At 35.2% G+C, this 20915-nt stretch overlaps 1 protein-coding gene across 2 annotated transcripts; it reads left to right on the top strand.

Moving 5' to 3' along the window:
• Positions 1-3456: 3456 nt before the first annotated feature.
• Positions 3457-20346, top strand: TUBE1 (tubulin epsilon 1). Of its 2 annotated transcripts, XM_090280589.1 has the most exons (12): positions 3457-3535; positions 3636-3709; positions 4327-4379; positions 6998-7055; positions 9942-10057; positions 11349-11470; positions 14923-15110; positions 15325-15500; positions 16304-16444; positions 17997-18137; positions 19008-19182; positions 19527-20346. In XM_090280589.1, the coding sequence occupies exons 1-12, from the start codon at positions 3511-3513 to the stop codon at positions 19683-19685; spliced, it is 1428 nt and encodes a 475-aa protein (XP_090136715.1). In that variant the 5' UTR covers positions 3457-3510; the 3' UTR covers positions 19686-20346. The 2 variants fall into 2 exon arrangements, with proteins under 2 accessions (XP_090136715.1, XP_090136716.1); XM_090280590.1 differs by lacking the exons at positions 3457-3535; positions 3636-3709; positions 4327-4379 and adding an exon at positions 5140-5235.
• The last annotated feature ends 569 nt before the right edge of the window (positions 20347-20915 follow it).

Below are 20915 nucleotides of genomic sequence, written 5' to 3'. Positions count from 1 at the left end.
AAGTTTCTCAACTTGATAAAGAACATCTATAAAAACCCACAGCTAATATCATACTTATTGCTGAAACACTGGATAATTCCCTCTAAAATAATGAATAAGACCAGGGTGATTGCTTTTACTTCAACATTATACAGGAAAGGCTAATCAAGGCAATTGGTAAGAAAGAGAAATAAAAACTATTTAAGTTGGGAAAAAAGACTATATTCACAGATGATACAATCTTTTATATAAAAAATCCTAGAGAATCTTCTAAAGACTATGAGAAGTAATAAAAGAGTTTAGTGAGGTTTTGGGATACAATATCAACATACAAAAATCAATTGTGTTTGTCTACATTCACAATGAACAGCATGAAAATAAAATAGACATATAGATCAACGAAACAGACTGAGAGTCTAGAAATAATGTAGTTGAGTTTTGCTTCACTATTCTCTTTGATTTATTTTCTCAAGGCTTTCCTCTACATCAGTAATTTAAATTTATGCTCTCTAGTCTTCTTCATGCTTCTAATTATTTACTAGTCCTTTAAGGTGTCTGGCCTTCAGTTTATTTCCTTTGCTCTTTTATCTCCATTTTAGTTCATTTACTTATCAAATATTTATTAACTACCTATAGTATACCAGGCAATCTTCTAGGTAATAAGGATACTGTAGTGAACAAAACAGGCAAGATTCAGCCCTCACAGAGCTTACTTCTCAATACATTGCTAGCATCTTTATGTCCCTTTAATATTGAATTCATATTCTTATTAAGTTCCTCTAAAGCACAAAGAATATATGAATAATTTTTTCCCCCTCTAGGTAGTTTTTATCTAGGTCATGTACTTCATCCATCTTTTGAATGCTATTTTCCTGCCTTCCTCCCTTCCTTCCTTCTTTCCTTCCTTCCTTCTAGAGTAGTAGTCTACATAATTCTTATTTTTTCCCTTTGCTCATATTTAACATGAAATTCTGCTCAACCTGGTTTTGGGGGGGTTGTTTGTTTGTCAGTCAGCTATTGCTCCCATACTCCAAAAACTTTTTTGGCTTCACCAAAAACATTTTTCATGCTCATGAGACTGTGAATAGTCTCCTATTCAGCTGTTCTCCACTTGCTTCAGCTGGGTTTGCCAGTGACAATCAGGACTCTGCATCTCAACTGAGATTCAGACTTACATATGATCCACGTCTTCATTATTTTGGAAAGAGCAAACAGCTGAGGCATGTTTTCTTAAGAAAAATAGCGAAGTCCAAGAGACAAAAGCACATCTAAAACCCCTTCTAGTTTCAAAAAGAAAGAAAATTAAAAAATAAAACTCCTTCTAGTTTCATACCTGGCGTCATTCCATTGACCAAAGAGAGCCATATAATTAAACCCAGAGTCAATGAGGCAAAGGTGTGTACTCTACCTACTCTAATATACCAGGAGGTTCTGCAGTCATGTGCAGAAGGGATGGATAAAGAATTTAGAACAATAATTCAATCTACTATACTTCGCTATTGTGCGGGTTAATTCTCCTTGACTTCTTTTCCACTTACCTGAAACCTGTTTTTCCACTTACAGTTAGAGTGTGACAGATAAGTCCTATTTTCCTTTTCATTGTGTTTTTATCAGAGGAAGTCTTATATTAGCAAGAATTCCCTTAAGCTATGTGTAGCTTTCCAGGATGACCTGGGTTTTGCTTGCCCATCTGAGAGTATGTTGAATATCTTAAATGAGGTCTCACTTCATTTAATTAGGAATGAGTTCAACTCCAGGATATGCTCAGATTTATGACTTCAGTGTGGACTCCTAGAAAATATAAACTCTATCTAAAAGCTTTTTCTGCTTGTACTGAGGTCCTGAAGCACTGGAATGTAAGGTTCTACTCTGATTCTTAAGCAGAATTGCCTCTCAGTCTTATTCTCTCCAGAAAAAGTTATTAATGAGACTTGTCAGGACTTTCTTAATTTAACTTCATTCCCATGTTAGACCTCTGGGGAATGACTGGGAGAGAACCACTGCATGAGCAGTAGAGTTCTGCAGAGGCCAGAATACCAGAGAAGATGGACCATAGTTCACCGACTCACACCTACAAACATCACTGTCTACCCATTGAACCAAACTTTGCAGACTGTGGAAGCCCCAGACTTTGGGGTTTCAACATCAAGACCTAAAGTGAAGTGTTGCAGGTGCCAGACTACATGTCCACCACTGACTCCACTAACTCCACTCTCACTAATAAGTAGTTAAGAGGAAAATCCAGCAATTGCAAAAACTTGATTAAAAGTTGCCTGTTAATCACAAAAGATACACATACTAAGGTGGAAAACATCCAAATATAAATGTGGAAAAGCCTCAACACCATGAACCACCATTGCAACTTCAAACAAATCAGCTATCAGAAAAATGTGGTAACAACTATTATTTGCCCTGGTGGAAAGATAGGGTGTTCCTATTGCCACACATTAACTGCACATATATTTTAACTTTTTTTTTTTAATGGGGAAGGCTTCCTAGAATTTTGTAGCTCCTCAGAATATCTATGGAAAATGTTAATTTTATTTTTAAAGTGCTTGAGTTCTTAACTGAAATCTGGCCTACATTTATCAATAAGGATTTACAGTATTCAATGTTTGACCATTTTAAGGAGTTGGCGATTTTAAGGAATGCCTTATTTTGATCTTTTTCTCCTTTCTCCCATCTAAGCACTGTACATGAATCAAATGCTTAGTTTTAATTTCATCTCTTTGAACATTCTTCTATTTACTTATTTACATTCTCATCCACTGAATCCTGCTGCACTTGAGTCAGCACCACACAGTATTTCAAGTCACAATTACTTGAACATTTCGTGTGTATCTTCAATTAGATTGCAAGTTTCTTGGAGCTGGGAACCTTTGTCTTAATTTCTTTTGAATCCTCCACAGAGCCTGTAAGTTAATGTTGGAAGCCTACAGCTTCGAAAAGCACTGATGGGGTCTCTACGGCGCCGTTTTGTCAAAGCGCATCACCACCTCGTGTCGGTTGTACCTCGCCACACCTATTGATTTCAGGTTTCTTTGTGCTCGTCGACAATTTTCGTTTTCTATTTGAACAAAGGACTTGGGTAGACACTAACGCAGCGTCCCGAGGAACCTGAATGAACGGAATTTGAGCCACCGCCCCGGGGTGTTGAGACTGTAAACGAAGCCTAAACCTCTAAGAAGGGCCCCCTAACAGTTTTAAGGCACATGTTTAAATTCCTACTCCAAAGCCTAGTTACCCCACCAGTTACCCTGGCCTCCGGTGCAGCAGATGCTGAAAGATGTTGTTGACAAGGCAGCAAGCATTTGCGGTCCGAGGCCCCGTCGCTATGGTAACAACGAGACGCAGGCGCACTTAAAGGCCTTCGAGGAAGTCAGAACCTAGAGAAGAGCGTAGCGACTGCAGCGACTTGCGGCAGCAGAGTGACTTACGGCTGCCCCGCCTCCTGGGGAAGTGCCGTGGGCGGGCCGGGGAATACGAAGGCCGGCGCGGGCTCCCAGGGCCCTGGGCTGAGCGTTCCGCAGTATGACCCAGTCGGTGATCGTACAGGGTAAGCTGCGCCAGGAGGGTGAGGACCCAGTCGGCGCTGAGCCCGGGGGCCTTGTTAGCCGCCTAATGTCTGTCCCTTTCCTTCCTCTCCCTGATCGCAGTCGGCCAGTGCGGAAACCAGATCGGCTGCTGCTTTTGGGACTTGGCGCTGAGGGAGCACGCCGCGGTCAACCAGGTACCGGCCTCGCCTCCGGAGGTCCCCCTCGCCTTTCAGAGCAGCATTTATTCTATTGAGCTTTTATCTGACCGATATTCGTTGTATGGGATCTTACCAGTAAAGAACAAACTGGTTTTTAAACATATATTGGCGTTAGGCACATAATAAATTAAAATGGCCAGAGACCTTTGTTCTTAAGTTTCCCCTAATTCTCAGGGTCTCATCTTTATCAAGATTCTTGTGAAGACCAATGAGATAGTATATGTGAAACTACAGTGCTTTGTAAAATAGTTAACCTGTGTGGTACTCCTTGATTGTAAAACAGGTAACTTGTGGTATTCCTTGATTTAACCAATCGGCTTTTAAAAGGATCACCAAGAATTCAGAGAAGGCTCTCATTTGATTCTGGCGTCCTGTGAGGACTTGAACACCCTTCCTTGATCTTAAGTCATAGATCTCAGGGCATTTACTCTTCTCTGGATTGGAAGAATCAGTCTAAGCATTTTATGTAATTTGCTTTTTCTTACCATAGCCACATACCAGCCATTACAGAGTTGTGGCATTATTAAATGGAAAGGACTTCATTTGGGAAAGAGGCAAAACTTAAATGCTGTAAATATTTTCTTGCTTTTTAGAAAGGAATTTATGATGAGGCAATAAGCAGCTTCTTCAGAAATGTGGATACCAGGTGAGTTGGGGTTAAAGTCTATCACATACTGCAGTGATTTTCACCTGGTGGGCTGCAAGAATTTTTAAAGCATGCAGTACCTGACTATTTAGTGAGGGACCTTCTTTTCCCTTAAATTGTCAAGTGAAAAAAATGACAACAGCCAATACAACAGTAGCCATCTGGTGTGAATGAATCAAAATTATACCTGTATTTTGCCCGATCAGTAAAAAATATATTTTTGGTGTGTCGCAGAATTTTAGTAATTAGTTTAAGAGCCATGAGATGAAAAAGGTTAAAAATCTCTGGTATAGGGTAATGCTACTTTTCAGGTCAACAGATTAGACGAGAATTCTTCAAAGGACAATAAAAAGTTGATAACTGTAAAGTTGTTTGGCTTTTTTGTTCGTTTTTCTCACTAAAAGCTTATTTCTCATCATCTCATTAATATTCTCATTTCATTCTTCAGAGCAGGACAACAGGTTAGTTAACGTCGAAACTATAACTCAAGAAGAATAGATACTCGTTTTCCTTCATAAGCACCTATAGGAAATCTGAAAAGCTAAGTAATAGAAGGTTGCTTGGTGACCATGTAATCAGACCAAGAGAGTTTCAGTGTATTAACCTAATAGCTGGTGTCATTTTTCTTCCTTTTATTGAGATATTTGTCATATAAACTAGATTCCCTCTTGTTTTTGAATTAGAACATTCTGTCCCCTAAACACTATTAAGAGACTCAAATTTTCCTTTGTAATACTTCCTTTTAGGTGCTTTTCACTAAATTACTACTCCCATCCCATCTATTCTTGATGGCCAATCCTTTCATTGAGTATTACCTAGTCGAGACTCACCCTGGGAGCTATTGCCTCTTAATAAGGTGACTTCACATAATTATACTGTTATCTACTCTGTTTTATAATTTATAGTCTATATAATTAACTAATTGACTTTCTGCTTTTAGTTGGGTGTATCTGCCTGTACTAGACAGCACTGGATCCCCATACTCAAGGTGTCAACAGGTTTCTGAGTTTGCAAGCCTACCGGTCAGACTCTGAAATTCACCACGTGAGGACTAATTAGCATTCCTCAGGAGATAACTGCCTCAAATACACAACCAACTAATTCAAATTAGAACTGGAATTTTTAATAAATTAGATTAAAACTGGATATTAAGTATGAGAACATTCTTATTTCCCCAATATCAAGTTTGGGGAGAAGGGACTTGGCATCTTGTTCTTTCCATGTACTATCAATACAGGTAGCATCTGTTCATAAGTTAGTACAGAAAAAGTCTTTTGCAAACAAAATGACTTCTTTGTGTACACTTCTCTATTTGAGGCAACGATCATACCTTTTTTACAGCATGGTAGGAAATTACATATACCAAGGATTTGTAAGCCTTTCTTGCAAAGGACCAGACGGTAGATATTTTAGGTTTTGCAGAACAATAGGTCTGTGTCACATCTACTCCACTGCCATTATAGGGTGAATGCAGGTAGTACATAAACAATTGGGTACAGGTATGGATACATGTTTAGCTAAACAGGAAACCTCACTAATGGTGGTTGAAGTGATAAAGGTATCCAGTTATCAGGTACAAATAAATCAGGAAATCGGATGTCTAGGTTTGAAGAAGTGCCTTAAAGACCAAGATACTGTCTTATTGTTACATTATTCTTAGTGTGTTGACTTTTTGTCTTCATGTTACCTTATAACTGAAATGGCAGCCTGCAATCTAGGAATCACATTCATATTCACGTTCAAGGTAGGGAAATGGAAGAATTGGCACCAACTGAATCTCCTTTTTATTAGAAAAGCTTCCCAAAATACCTCTCTCACCTTATTAGCCAGAACTGAATTACATGGGCAGCACTCGTCGTCGGCAGCCGTCCGTCTCGAGAGATGATGGTGTAGCTTCTTAAGAGTCTATCTGCACCGCCGAGAATGGTTGTGCAGTCTGACTCGGGAGTGACACGGTATCTGTCTCCTCCCGTGTTGAATCAACATCTTGCGATGACGCTGGAGTGTCCTCTCCAGTGAAGCTGAAGCTACAGAGCCTGGGCAGGGTGATATGGAGGGTCTGCTGTTGCCCATGCAGCAGACCCCCCCTCTCTTCGCAGCTGAAGGGTCCAAGGGAAAGACGGAGTCAATACAGCTTGGGTTCAGGTGCGCCGCAGGAGTTGCCGGTGTTGACTACAACGTCAAACCGCCTTAGGGACTCCGGCTCCGGATTTTCTGTCGGGGTTTACTCCCTTAGCCTTTCCCCTGAAGAGGTATGCCGCAAGGCAGCGGAGGTTTTTTGGAATCAGAGTTTTCCTTCTCTGATGTGCCCTGACTGGAAGATCGAACCAGCGACACTTAGCTCGCAGGCCGACGCTCAATCCACTGAGCCAAACCAGCCAGGGCAGTGGGCAGCACTAACTACAAAGAAAGCCAGGGAAATAAGTACCTCATTTTTTTAGCCTAGTGGGAGGTAAGCAAGGGAGACAGTTTGGAATGGTGACCCCTTTGTTATCTTTCATGTCTCTCTCACCTGGCCTATAAGGAACTTTATTATACACATGGAAGTTAACTTTATTACCTGATAGCACTAATAGCCATGGAAGATCTTATGATTCTTTTTATTTTTTATCTTTCAGAATGGTTGGTGACTGTGGCAGTATTTCCAAGGGGAAAATTTGTTCTTTAAAAGCACGAGTAAGATATATATATATATATATATATATACTTGAAATCTTATATCACATGTGTTTTTAAAATAACTATACTTACGTAACTATCATGACAATAAAATTTAAATTTAACTTCTTAAATTAAAAAAAAGTATTTACTAAGCCACATCTAATATAAATGTAATTAAGCAGACATTTGTGTCTGTCCGAAACTGTAAGGGAAACATTTTATGCTTAAAGTAAAAACACTACATATTTACCATTTTTTCCTAAATCTTTCAGGAGAAATATATGTCTAGATAAATGATGAGATCTTTAACTCTTAAGCCTGAAATACATACCAATGCAAGTTAATTACTCATTTGAAGATAATGGAAGATTTATTTTCTCCTTTTACAAAGCATGGATTTAGCCATATAATAGTGAATAAATACCATAACCATGTAAGACCTCCTGAACAAAAATATTTTGAGTCAGTAGACCACATTAGTCCTAATTTCATTTCAACAACACTTCTTTGTCTATAACACACTGCTTTTTCCAATTCTTGATTAGTAACCTTGGACTTTAACATAAAAGGAAGGCAGTTTAGATGCTATGGAAGTGATTGAGACAATAAAGATCAGACCTGGAGGACTGGATGAAAGAATGGAAAGCAACAGTGTTGTGGAAACTGGGAACCATTTTGTATCTGTGATCTTTGATATCCCTGGAAAACAAATTTAGGGCAGATTCTATGTGCTTGTAGGCTGTTAGGATAAATGATTAACACCTGGTATACTTCATGCCATAGACAGTGCTAACATCCCAATCGAAATCTTATACAGAAAAAGAAATGTTGACATTTCCTAGACCACTCCCAGTTTGAGCTCCTTCCTACCTCCATGACAGTAGGCAAGGTGGAAGAAACACTATTGGAAAAGAATAACTCAGTGTGTTTCTGTAGACTTTGGTTTGTCCTAGAAGGTGCTCTTCCATTTCTCCTTAGGAGTATTGGTATTATATGGCTACAATCACTGAAGAGCCTAGGCTTCATAAGAGAACTCAGTGGTTTGGTCCCTCCATTGTATCTAGTATCAGAAGTTAGCAGGCAAATACTCAGGATTTTGTAAATCCTATATTACGATTAAGGAAAGGCTCAAACGCCAGAAGGCTATCACCAGGTGGCTCTGGAAGAAAAATAATAAACATCAAATCTTGGAACAGTTGTGACACCAGACCTTGGATGGCTAAGTGAGGAACCCAAAGTAATTTCTCCTAATTGTAATTAATTTCCAAGGAAAGATTAGAAAAGTCACGTACTATGTCAGGGTTTTAATGCTAAGTGACTATGACAGTGATAATGCCTTCAAAACTGACTTTAGGAGGTGCTTGAATGTCTGTTTTCTGTTTGCTGCTTCTTTTGCCAAATTGTAAGGTAATATGGAGGGTATGGCTTAAATATGTTTAATCTCATTCACCATATCAGAGACAGTAACTAAATGGTTTTTCTTCAGACAACAAAAGTTTAATCTTCCACAAATGATTTCAACAAATCTATTTTAGAACAAGGCCAGTATATGGTAAAAATTGCATATTCTTAAAAATCCCTAAAATTACCAGTAAATAACCCTATATAGTCTTGTTTATGTAGAGTATACATATATTTATTGCTGTATGTAAAGGAGCACATTTGTAAACAATTTTAGAGTCTAATATACTGCTATAATACACTAATACCATGTTGAATACTATTTTAATTGTTAGCTTACAATGGCATAATTAGCTACATAAATAATTGAATTCACAACTGTAACTCCATTGGAGTCAGTACTCTAGAAACATGACTGTCTCCCTTCAGTAAGGTGGTAGAGCATGTAGTTCAGTGGTTAAGAGTCGGTATTCTACAGCCAGGCCAGCCAGGTTTGAATCTCAACTAGCTGGGTGGTCATAGCCAAGTTATTTAACTTTGCTAGGCCTCAGTTTCTTCATTGTGTAAAAGAGGAATAATTGTAGTACCTAGAGTTGTGAGGATTAAATGGGATAGTACATATTAGTACTTAGAATAGTGGTGTATGTGGTAAGTGCTTAACATTAATGATCACGAGAGCTAAAAAAACCCATAAATCAAAAATATTATTTCAGAATTTTTTTCAGCTTTGCTGTATTTACTGAACTGTTTAACTTTCACTCCTTTCCCTCGCTGTAGAAAATATGGGAAGTAAAGCACAAGATAGTGGGGGTATGAGGTATATAATCCCTCTACCAAGCTATCCTTGCTTACATTTTGCTGTATTTCCTTCTAATATTCTTGATTCTTTCCACAGTTAATTCTATGTTTTATATTCTGGTGTTCCTCTTAGTAATAGAGATCTTCTCCTGTCGGTAAAGTTTGTAGTAATGAATTAGATTGTGAGTTACTTAGGGGAGGGACCATGTAGTCATTTTTGACATCTATCTAGTGTCTTGGCTTTGCGCATTTACTGACTTAAATTGGATAGTTTTTGTGATTCCAGCAGCATGGCTGCTCCTAGTGGACAAATGCATTAATGCACCCTACATTGAGAATTTTCTCTGCTTAAGGTTACCTTATAGATTTCTGAGACCTTGTCCTCAAGAAATTTAGTCACATAGGCACATGAATAAAAGAATAGTTAGAAAATCAGTTGAGGGGATTACTCAGTTCCTTTTTTTCCCCATTTGGTTACTTGGAGTCGGGTGAAAGTTTAGAATCCATCTTTTATTGGATTCCACCTTTTGAGCAGAGTGAAATTATTTTTTAATTTTTATATCAGTGCACATAGATTCTAGTAAAGATTTGATTGAGCTTAAATTATAAAAAGAACAAGGCAGCTTTTAGCTCATAAGTTATTTTCATTTACTGGGTGACTAAAGAAAAATATACTAATTCAATTTTATTTCTATTCCTCAGGCTGTCTTGATTGACATGGAGGAAGGGGTAGTAAATGAAATTCTGCAGGGACCTTTGGGAGATGTATTTGATAGCAAGCAGCTCATCACTGATATTTCTGGCTCAGGGAATAACTGGTGAGAATATGCTGAACATTAAAATGGAAATGTCATCTGAAAAAATGAGCAATATTCCCTTCATTCTAGTAGGTTCTGCTGAGATGAAGTCAAAATGCAACTTGCCGTACCTAACTCTAGGCCTTTTCAGCCTTCATCTTTTCCTGGACGAATGACAGCGGTTCCTAATTCTTGGAAGCTACCTATATCCTAGTTCTTTCCCATTTTTTTAAGGAAAAAATGAATCATGAAAAGTTGATTTGCTAAACTCATTGTCAGTTGATTCTTGCAAGCATAATACTAAATAGTGACAGAAGTTTTAAGTAGTTTTATAAACTGTTCACTTACCTATATTACTTGACTCTATCGAGTTTTCCAGTTGGTCAGATTTAATAGAATTGATATAGAGATGCAAGCCAGACCAGCGTCCCAGCACTCAAGCTCAGCCTGAGGCTCTGTTCAGCCCTTAAATTACAAGTCATGCCTCCTTAATGGGAAAAAGGCTCCAACAATGATCGTTTACAATTTTACATTGAGACTTTTTAAAAACTTTACAAGTAGCTCCTCGCTATTTGTAAATCTAATATTTATTAGTTTATAATAACTATTTGCAGTCAGTTCCTCAGGTTCATAATGTGTAGTGATGTATAATTTTACTAACGCATGAATTTGAGTCTTGTGTTCTGGGAGAGTCATTTGGGGAGAACCAGTCACTAAATAACTGAGTTCACCTGACCACCCAACTGGCTTTTCTCTCATTGTTGAATAACTTATTCTGTAACTTTTGAGTTACACCTGACTGCAGGTTGTGAGAAAATCATGCTTATTTTTTACTTCATCATAGTGATACTTGCAAATTTGGGCAGGTAAAAGGCTTGCAGATCTTCATAAACATCAGTTTTCTACTGTATGCCATTTCAGTTAGTAATAATATGATCTGACCAGTTTTTCTCATTTTAAACAAAAATAGTTTAGAGTCTTTTTAGTTGACCACAATCTGCTTTTTAATATACAAAATTCACTGCAATTGGAGTTTACTTTAAATGGAAAAGAAAAACTGTAACTAAAATTTTGTTTTGTTGTAATTATAGCTTAAGAAAAAAATAAGAGAAATTTAGAAAACCATAGTTTAATATCCATTGATAATGATCTATCTTATCAAGACATCTGGGGATTATACATATATATTTGCTAAATTCTCTACCTAATGTCTTTGAGATATCATATGATTTATTGATATGAAACAGGAATCAGAAATAAAATCTTGAAATACATGCAAGGAATTTTTTAAGTCTATATTCTTTTTTTTCAGGGCTGTGGGGCATAAAGTGTTTGGCAGTCTTTATCAAGAACAGATTTTAGAGAAACTCAGGAAGTCGGCAGAGCACTGTGATTGTTTGCAGTGTTTTTTTGTAATACATTCCATGGGAGGAGGTAAACTTAATCATTCATTTGCCTGTAACAACGTGAAAGTGCAATTGGGAATTTATTTGCAAACATAAGTCTTGTTTTCTGTCCTAAGCTTGATAAAGATAGAACTATTAAGAGTGTGTGTCTTTATGAATATATGTACATAAGAGCCTTTTATCTTAAATATCAAAGTGTGTCACTAGTATCATTTTAAAAAATCCTTTTAAGAGTCAATAGAAGAAGTCAATAGAATGGCATCTGAGATTTTTTTTTCTATCTTTATTTTATAAATTCCCAGCTACATTTCAGTATATATGAGCTTTTTGGGAATGCTGAATTTCTCCTAAGATTTTGCTAGTACAGTTCTTTATCCTAACTAGAGCTAAGTATTTCTGGCATGTTCACAAGTGTGCTTGCAAAAGAATATCAGAATCCTTTCTATAACTACCTTCAAAACTTTGTTGTGTTCAGTAAGAGGAATAAGTAAAAGAAATCAATTTAGTCAACTTTAAATCATCCATCACATGGTAATTAATCACCTTGATCTACAATAAATGATCTACATTGCCCTCTTTCCCAGGGGATCCTGTATCTTGCAAGTGAAATATTTTGCTTCCCTGTTCCATAAAATAGAAACAGATCATAATCTGCTAATTTCATAATAGAATTAGGTGATGTTAAAAGAAAAATTTACCATGTTTTTTTCTTCATGCTGAGATTAAGATTTTATATTCAGCAGGTTATTTACAGTTGACCTTTTACCCATATCTATTATTTACTGTAATAGCATTTTAAAATTAAAGTCACAATTGCTATGTAACCATGCCTATAAAAGATCATCATAATCATTAAGAAACAAATTTCCTTTGTACTGGTATAATTAACATGCAAATTTAAGTAAGTTTTTTTAAAAAACAGTTTGTTTTATAGTTCATTATGGTGCCTTTTTAATCTATTACTCAAAATCTCAGAAGATTATAATTCATAGTCCACTGGAAATGACAAAAATAATTTAAAAGAAGGTCTCCTTTCCCACATTCAATCCCTAGTGTCTCTCCTCACAAGTAATTAAGTTGCCAGTGTCATCCTTCCAGATATTTCCTATGCTTACTAAAAGTGTGTGTATGCTGTGTTTTTACATAAACAAGATTATGCAATATATATTATTTTGTAATTTTTTCACTTCATATTTTTCCCAAATGTCTTTCATTATCAGCTCACAGAATTCAATTGCGTAAATAGGTAATAATGGTTAAAGTCAGTCCTCATTGATGTATGTTAATTTGTTTATGGTGTTTAGTTATCACAAACAATCCCCAGTGAACATTGGGTACATACATCTCTGTTCATTTGTGCCACTATAGCTGTCGCCAATATTCCTAGAAAGGAAAGTGAGACCAAAGAATATGTACATTTTAAATTTTGATTGATTACTAAATATCTTCTTACATTATTGCACCAACCCATATTATTAGCAACAATTTATAAAAGTTTATTTCCCCACACTATCACCATCACCGAGTATTGTGAGACATAAATCTAATGTGTTCAAAATTATATTTTTAAATTGCATTCCTTTAATTAGAAGATAGGTTGAGCATCTTCACATCGATTTTCCATTTGGTTTATCTTTAGATATTTATATGTTTAGCCCATTTTTTTAATGCATCTTATTTTTTTGGTTGTTGATTTGTGAGACCCCTTTATTACAGAAATTTAGTCCTTCGTCATGTGTTGAAGACTTTTTCTTAATTTGCCTTTTTATTAGTTTATGGGTTTTTTTTTTATATATGTGTAGAAATTTTGCTCATTTTTCATGGAATCAAAATTGTCTTTTCTAGAATGGCTTTGGTTTTGTATAATGCTTAGAAATTCCATCTCATTAAAGATTAACCAAAAACATCACCCTCACTTTCATCTAGTATTTTTAACATCATAGACCTTTACTATTTATCTACATGGGTTAGAACATTTGCTTTTAAACTTCTTTTTAATTAGAACAGCAAGAAATATATTTTACATCATAACCAAACATATACACAAACTCAAACAGAGGAATCAGAAAACATTATTTACCCACACTACATACAACACATTGATATTTCTACTATTTTATTTAAGAAAACAAAATAGTCTAACCTAATAAATTTGTTTCATAAACCACTCTTGGTTCACAACCCCTACTTTGAAAATATCACCTTAGAAGATTTCAGTTTTATCTCTTTAAAGTTCTTAAAAACTTCTGAATTTATGTAAATGTAACTATGTGTCAGAAAGTTATCTGAATGGGATTCCTAGAGTTTCTGCTTTTAAATAAATGTTTTTTAAAATAGTTTCTTACTTGAAAATATTGTAAATTCAAGGTAGTAATGCTTAATTTTAAACAATTTTAACTTAGTGTTTAAGTTGCTTATGTCATGATAGTGTTCTTCGTCAGTAAGGTTATTGAGGTCTGTCCAGAAAGTATCCAGCCATGTAATATAAAAAGATAGCGACATTTATTGAAGAAGATACAAGAAACATTGTACATAGGATAGTGACACCACAGCCCGTTCAAAGTAGGCATCTTAGGACCTCACACAGTTCTCCCAATTGCCATCAGCTATCCCGTTGTATTTTCCTGAATCTCATCAAAGATCTGAAATCTCTTCCCTTTCAAAAGTAATTTTAGTTTTGGGAAAAGCCAGAAGTCGCCGGGCACCAAATCGGGGCTGTAGGGGGCTGAGTCACCTGGGTGATTTGACATTCCACCAAAACACTTTGCACAAGACATGATGCACAAGCAAGCGTGTTGTGATGAAGCTGCCAGTCAATAGTTGCTAATAGCTGTGGCCTTCTGAATCACCCAAATAGTTTCTGCGGAGGAATATTCAAGCTTAACACAAAATTTGATATAGATTTATTACCTGCTCAGTCATTTTGAAAGCGATAGCCACACATTGCACATGCTCAGTCAATGGCATCTACTGCCCCCAGTGGCTAGTACAGTGAAGTTACTGTTCACATACACACATTCCAGTCCACTCTCCTTGGCTGCCAGGTTACATCAACACTGTGCAAACCGTTCTCATTATATTAACAATGGCTAGACTTTTTCCAGACAGAGCAAAATGTTAGGATAGTTTTCATTTTTTTAAGTTGCCTAATATCAAGTTTAGGCGATTGCTGTTTTAGTTGAATTTTTTATCCTTCCGTCAGTTCTCTTGGCATTATGTAGACATAATTTAAATGTGAAAAAGAGTAAAATACAGAAAGTTTACGGTAAGAACCAGAGATTGAAATCAGAACTTTAAGCCTCACTACCCATGTTGTTTTCATTCCTTATCTGAAATTAGATGAGTTCATATATAATCACAGGAATAACTTGAAAATTAAAAGTTCTTAATATATGTTTCTACAAAAAAATAAAATTCCAAGTTCCTCACAATTATATTATGAACCATTTATGCTGTTTTCTTTTTAAATTTAACCCTCAGGAACAGGATCTGGACTTGGCACATTTCTGTTAAAGGTGCTTGAGGATGAATTTCCAGAAGTATACAGATTTGTAACTTCAATTTATCCTTCTGGTGAGGATGATGTCATAACTTCACCTTATAATAGCATCTTGGCAATGAAGGAACTCAGTGAGCATGCAGACTGTGTGTTGCCCATTGACAACCAAGTAAGAAATGACATTGTAATTTATGGACATAATTGCATGTACAATGATTCCTGTGTAATGCTTATGTGTTTATATGAAACATTCTTTACTTTTCAGCATTCCCATCTAAGAGAAAAAATAAGTTTAAATTGCTTTTCTTTCTCTTTCCTTCCTGGTAGAATGGCATCTATATCTACTCTTAATTGCTTCTCTCCCAATATTTTTCTTTTAAAAGTCTTTATTTGACATCATTAGCAAAATTGACGTCATGGTGAATTCTGGAAAGTTGGGTACAACTGTAAAGCCAAAGAGTCTAGTTACTTCAAGTGCTGGGACTTTTAAAAAGCGTCAGGAAAAGCCCTTTGATGCAATGAACAACATTGTGGCAAATTTGCTCCTCAACCTAACAAGGTAACCCTAATGATGGTATTGGTAAGGACAGTTTAAAAACTTCACTGTGCATTTGATGTTTGTAATAGCATTTTTCTTTTTTAGTTATTCTAAGTTGTCAGAGCTTCTTTTGTTTTTATTTTGTCTCATGGTTTCAAATCTTAAGAGTGATAGACCAGGATTTGAATTTCTATAACTCCAAAGGAGCATTTCCTCAGGTATAGTCCGTGGAATGTTAATAGGTATTAATATAATAAAAAGTTTTGTGGTTAAGATACACTTGGGAAACACTTGGTTAGACAAATATTTTTCTGCTGTGGAATGTCTTAATCTTTAAAACCAGGTAATCTATACCTCCTCATTAGCTGATGCACAATATTTCCTTGACTTTGATCTAAAAGATTACTTTGGCATTATTATCTTCGAAATTATAGAGCTTATTAAGCAGACACCTGAGGAATTTAGTAAAGATTACAGAATAAACAAATAATTATTGACCTGTATGTATTTAACTCAATCTAATGTCTTTTTAGTAAGACATTTTTGTATATGTAATGAGCAGCTGTGATAGTGTGTTGGTTATACTTCAGATAAGCCAGAAATAAGAGTTGCTATAGATGTTGTGTTATACGTACTTTAATTATCTTTATACATCATGTTTATGATACTAAATTTCACTAATACAGGGGAAAAAAAAGATGTTCTCTACTGAAGAATAGGGTATGAAAGTATTTAAGAAAATGCCTGCTGAATAAATCAAGCTACATTTTAAGTGTATAATTTACAATTAAATTTTTTCTCATGCTTTAATGTTAATTTTTTAGCTCTGCGAGGTTTGAGGGATCCCTTAATATGGACCTTAATGAAATCAGCATGAATTTAGTTCCTTTTCCTCAGCTGCATTATCTTGTGTCAAGCCTAACACCTCTGTATACACTGGCAGATGTTAACATTCCTCCTCGAAGGTAAGCTATAGTAACTTTATTCCAATTACTTGAGAACTTGTTACCTTTAAAAAAAAATTTTAAGAGAAAAGTTTATAATAACTATTCGTATCATTTTCTTTGTGAGTAGTATATAAAATATAGCTTATGATAGTCATATTTCCATTATATGAATGCTTCTTTATTTAGAAGTCATTGCTTTTAAAATGTCAGTATTAAACTATTTGAAATTAAGTCTAATAATTAAATATTTAAGCTTTTGAATTAATGAAGATAAAAGATTTAAGGGCTTTGAAGTTCGACATACTTAAGTCTGAATCCTAATTCTCTCACTTGCTAATAGCAAGTTTGCCACTGCTTTTTAGTTTCTCTCATCTGTAAAAATGAGAAAGTTGGAGTACCTACCTCATACACCTCTTGGGTGTATTCAGTAATGTTAGTTCTGTACCTAGTTCACTTTTAGCAAATGAAAACAATAAGCACATGACTGTGTATGTTTTTTTTGAAATATTATATTTCTAATGTAAATAACAGTAAGTATCCCAATAATCATAAATACTTGCTTAATAGTTTTTTATATTTTGTGATAAAAGATAAATCAAGAATGAGTTTGACCACTTGTTTAACCTTTTCTGGGTTTCCTTTAGTCATTGAAAATGCCAGAAAACATACACACCAAAATTTTTAATACATTAGCAGAGGATTCATGAATCCTCTGGAGCTCACCATCTCCTAAGGGAGTTCTCTGTCCTTCTTGCTGTAGGATAATCAGTATAGAAGTAGGCTCCATTGAAGTAGGAAATTTTCTCTCTGTGTTCACCGCTGGGTCTCTGTACTTAGAATTCTGCCTGGCACATAGTAGACATTTAGTAAATATCTGTAGAATAAATAGGTAGCATAGTGTGATTTCTGTAACTCTTCTCAGATTTGGTGCAAATTTAGCACACAGGGCTCTCACTAGAGTTACCTAAGGACCTAGTCATATTTGTATTGAATTAAACGGGGCCATATTAAGGACCTGTAAGGCTGTGTATTGTTACATATGAACTTTGTCAGTCACTCTTATCTTCTCCTCCTTAACTCAAGGATTAAAGAATGAAGTTAAAAGACTTCATTCACTTAAAAGTCTTTCTTTTCAGGAACACTACTAAGGTTTCATCTTTTATAAGAGAGCCCAACATTGTCCTTTGATAGTTTCCTCTTGATTACTCCTAACTAATTTATGATGTATTTTACAGTGATAAAGTAATCTTCTCTTAATATTATAGGCTTTTAATTAGTTTTGATAGTTCTGATACTAAGAAGTAGATAAGCATACTGAAACAATTAATAATGACGCAAGTACCAAAATCAGTACTTCATAGAGCTCACTAATGATACAGTTAACATTTTGTAGCTACTTGAAATCACCAATATATTGCAGAAGCTTTTTATTCCAAGAAAAAGGATATTATGATTTCCTCTCTTTTCATATTCATAAAAATTATAGCATAAATTACTATCTTTCCAGTTTATGGTTTACGGAGAAGAAAGATGTAATATCTTGTATAAACAGTGCCTCTCGTTGTTCTAGGTTGGACCAAATGTTTTCAGATGCCTTTAGTAAAGATCACCAGCTAATTCAGGCCGACCCCAAACATAATCTCTACCTCGCCTGTGCCCTCATGGTTAGAGGAAATGTCCAGATTTCAGATCTTCGCAGAAATATTGAAAGGTTTGATTTTATATGTGTATTTTTAAAGATTTTATTTATTAGAGAGAGGAGAAGGGAGGGAGAAAGAGAGGGAAAGAAACATCAGTCAGTTGCCTCTCTCATGCGCCCCAACTGGGGACCAGGCCTGCGACCTAGGCATGTGTCCTGACTGGGAATAGAACCTGTGACCTTTCGCTTTGCAGGATGATGCCCAAGCAACTGAGCCATGCCAGCCAAGGCGATTTTGTACTTTTTTAAAGATAATAAGTTATGTGTACTACTTGTGACAGTGTAGCATAGTAGTTAGAATGGTCTCTCCTCGAATTCTAGCATTGCCACTAATGTAGAATGTGACTTTGGGCAAGCTACATAGCCTCTCAGCCTTATTTTGTTAAAATATAAAATAAGAATAATAATAGTACAAAGTTGTTATTTTTAAGTACTAAGTCATATATGAGCTGTTTTATTTCCTGAAAGTGTTCAGAACATTTAACTATTATTATTATGTTTATTACCACCATTACTACCACTACACTGCTTCCAAGTTTATGTTTTACTATTTACTGATAGTCTATTTTAGGAAAACTGCTCTTTTGAACTACAAAGTAAATTATAATGCCTTCATTTCTTTTCATCCTCAGATTTCCAATGTTAAGGAATATGTTTCTAGCTTTTTGAATAACCATCACAACTAATCTAATGTCCTCTTACTAAATGCCCCTTACTTAACTTTCAGACTGTACCACAGTACTGCTAATAGCAAAATAGAGATAACTTACATTATAAACTAATGGTGTCATTAGTAGCATCCTAGTTTAATTAATGTGGGCTGCCGCAATATGGCAGACATTTTCAGTACCTTAATTTTTACCTTAAATTTTCGTATCTCAGATTAAAACCTTCTCTACAGTTTGTCTCCTGGAATCAAGAAGGCTGGAAGACCAGCCTGTGTTCAGTACCTCCAGTGGGCCATTACCACTCATTGTTAGCTTTAGCAAATAACACATGTGTGAAGCCTACCTTCATGGCACTGAGAGAGAGATTCATGAGGCTCTACAAGAAAAAGGTAATTTTATATGTGTTTTTTTTTTTTTTTTTTTGGCTATTTAAGATGTATTCCACTATATGTGTTTATTTTGTCTATTCACAGTATATTCCCAAGAACAGTGCTATTACAGATCAGCATGCTCCTGTTTGCTATATTCATTGTACTGATTATAACTGAAGAGGAGAGGCTTACTCAGACTATCTAAATGGGAAATCTCATGAGTTAATAGGATTTTAGTTCTCATTTCTCTTGTAAATCTGAATGAACTATCACTTTAATAAAGAATGTTTACGTTATAGGGTAGTTGTATATATTAAAAATAGTCAACATAATTCAGTTGTTTTTTTTTTTTTAATTTATAGGCTCATCTTCATCACTATCTGCAAGTTGAAGGGATGGAGGAGAGCTGTTTCTCAGAAGCTGTGTCATCTCTCTCGGCGCTCATACAGGAATATGACCAGCTGGACGCCACCAAGAACATGCCTGTGGAAGACTTACCGCGACTCAGTGTAGCTGTGTAGAACGTAAACCCAGATGCTTTCACTTTTACTTAATTTCATATTGCTTTTTTTGTCATCTTACCTTTCTGTTTCACAATCTTTGTGATTCAGAAAGCCGAGTTTGTGTTTCTCACATTAGGAGGTATTTTCCTCTGAAAGAGTGGATTCATTTCATCACCACTTTTTGATAATACCAGTGTGTGAAATTAGTAAAGTCCTAGTACCTTAACTTCAAATACTGTCTTCAGAAAATACCCTTTTTCTAAAATTGAGAGAATAGAGTTCTTCAGCATTTTACTTTATTTATAATCTCATATTTAGGCATTTGTACAATAAAAATCATGTCTTCAATAAAAATCTCGTACATATATATTTTTACATTTATTTATAATTTATGTTTTCATATTCTGTTTAAGTTCTTCTGATACTTTAAAAATAAGTACAGGGGTTTGAAGACCACAACATATCAATATTTCTGTGTAATATCTACTAACTTCAGGGATAGGTTTTATTACAACTACTAAGGTTTTGTTTCTTCTTTGGATAACATTGTTTGTATTGCACTCAAAAGAATCACAGTTTACATTTTTAACACGTATTTGTATTAAATTATTTTTAAGTATAATGCTTTTTTATTAAACGAGCTTATTTTTTAATAATAAATGTCCATAATTTTTAACAATGCTGCTTGTTATCATTGTTTTGCCTGTCACCATTTATGCAAACAAACATTACAAAGCTTGATATCTTCTTCCAAACTTTACAATAAATGGCTATCATAATCTACTGAAAGTGTTCCAGTTACTATAATCTCCATTATTAGTCTTAAACATGTATTTATCTTTAATCACAATTTATATTTCAAATCCATATGTGGATTTATTATTTCAGGAAGTAATTTTTAAGAACAAATTATTTCCAAGCCGAAATAATTTGTGTTGTGCTTTCTTTAGTGTTATGTTTTCTAAGTTCCTTTTATTTTCAAAATAAGGGTACTGTTCTTGATCTTTATCTTGGAGATTTCATTTTTTATAATAATTGGTATAAAAACTTTAAATTATAATTGTCAACAGTAGCCAAAGAAATTCCATTTTCTCCTTCCCAAAGAAATCTTAATAAACTGATATTCAGGGTAGGGCAATGGAAATTATAAATATATATACAGTTTAACCTTATTCCTATTTAAGAATCTAAAATCTTGCTCACCATATAATGATTATCATCTGAATAGAACCTAGGCTACATTGTCAA

This window comes from Furipterus horrens, unplaced genomic scaffold (assembly GCF_987537825.1).
Source record: "Furipterus horrens unplaced genomic scaffold, mFurHor1.1.pri manual_scaffold_6, whole genome shotgun sequence".
Classification (NCBI taxonomy): Eukaryota; Metazoa; Chordata; class Mammalia; order Chiroptera; family Furipteridae; genus Furipterus; species Furipterus horrens.
The sequence above is the reverse complement of the archived record's forward strand: the minus strand, read 5'-3'. Positions and strand labels throughout refer to the sequence as shown.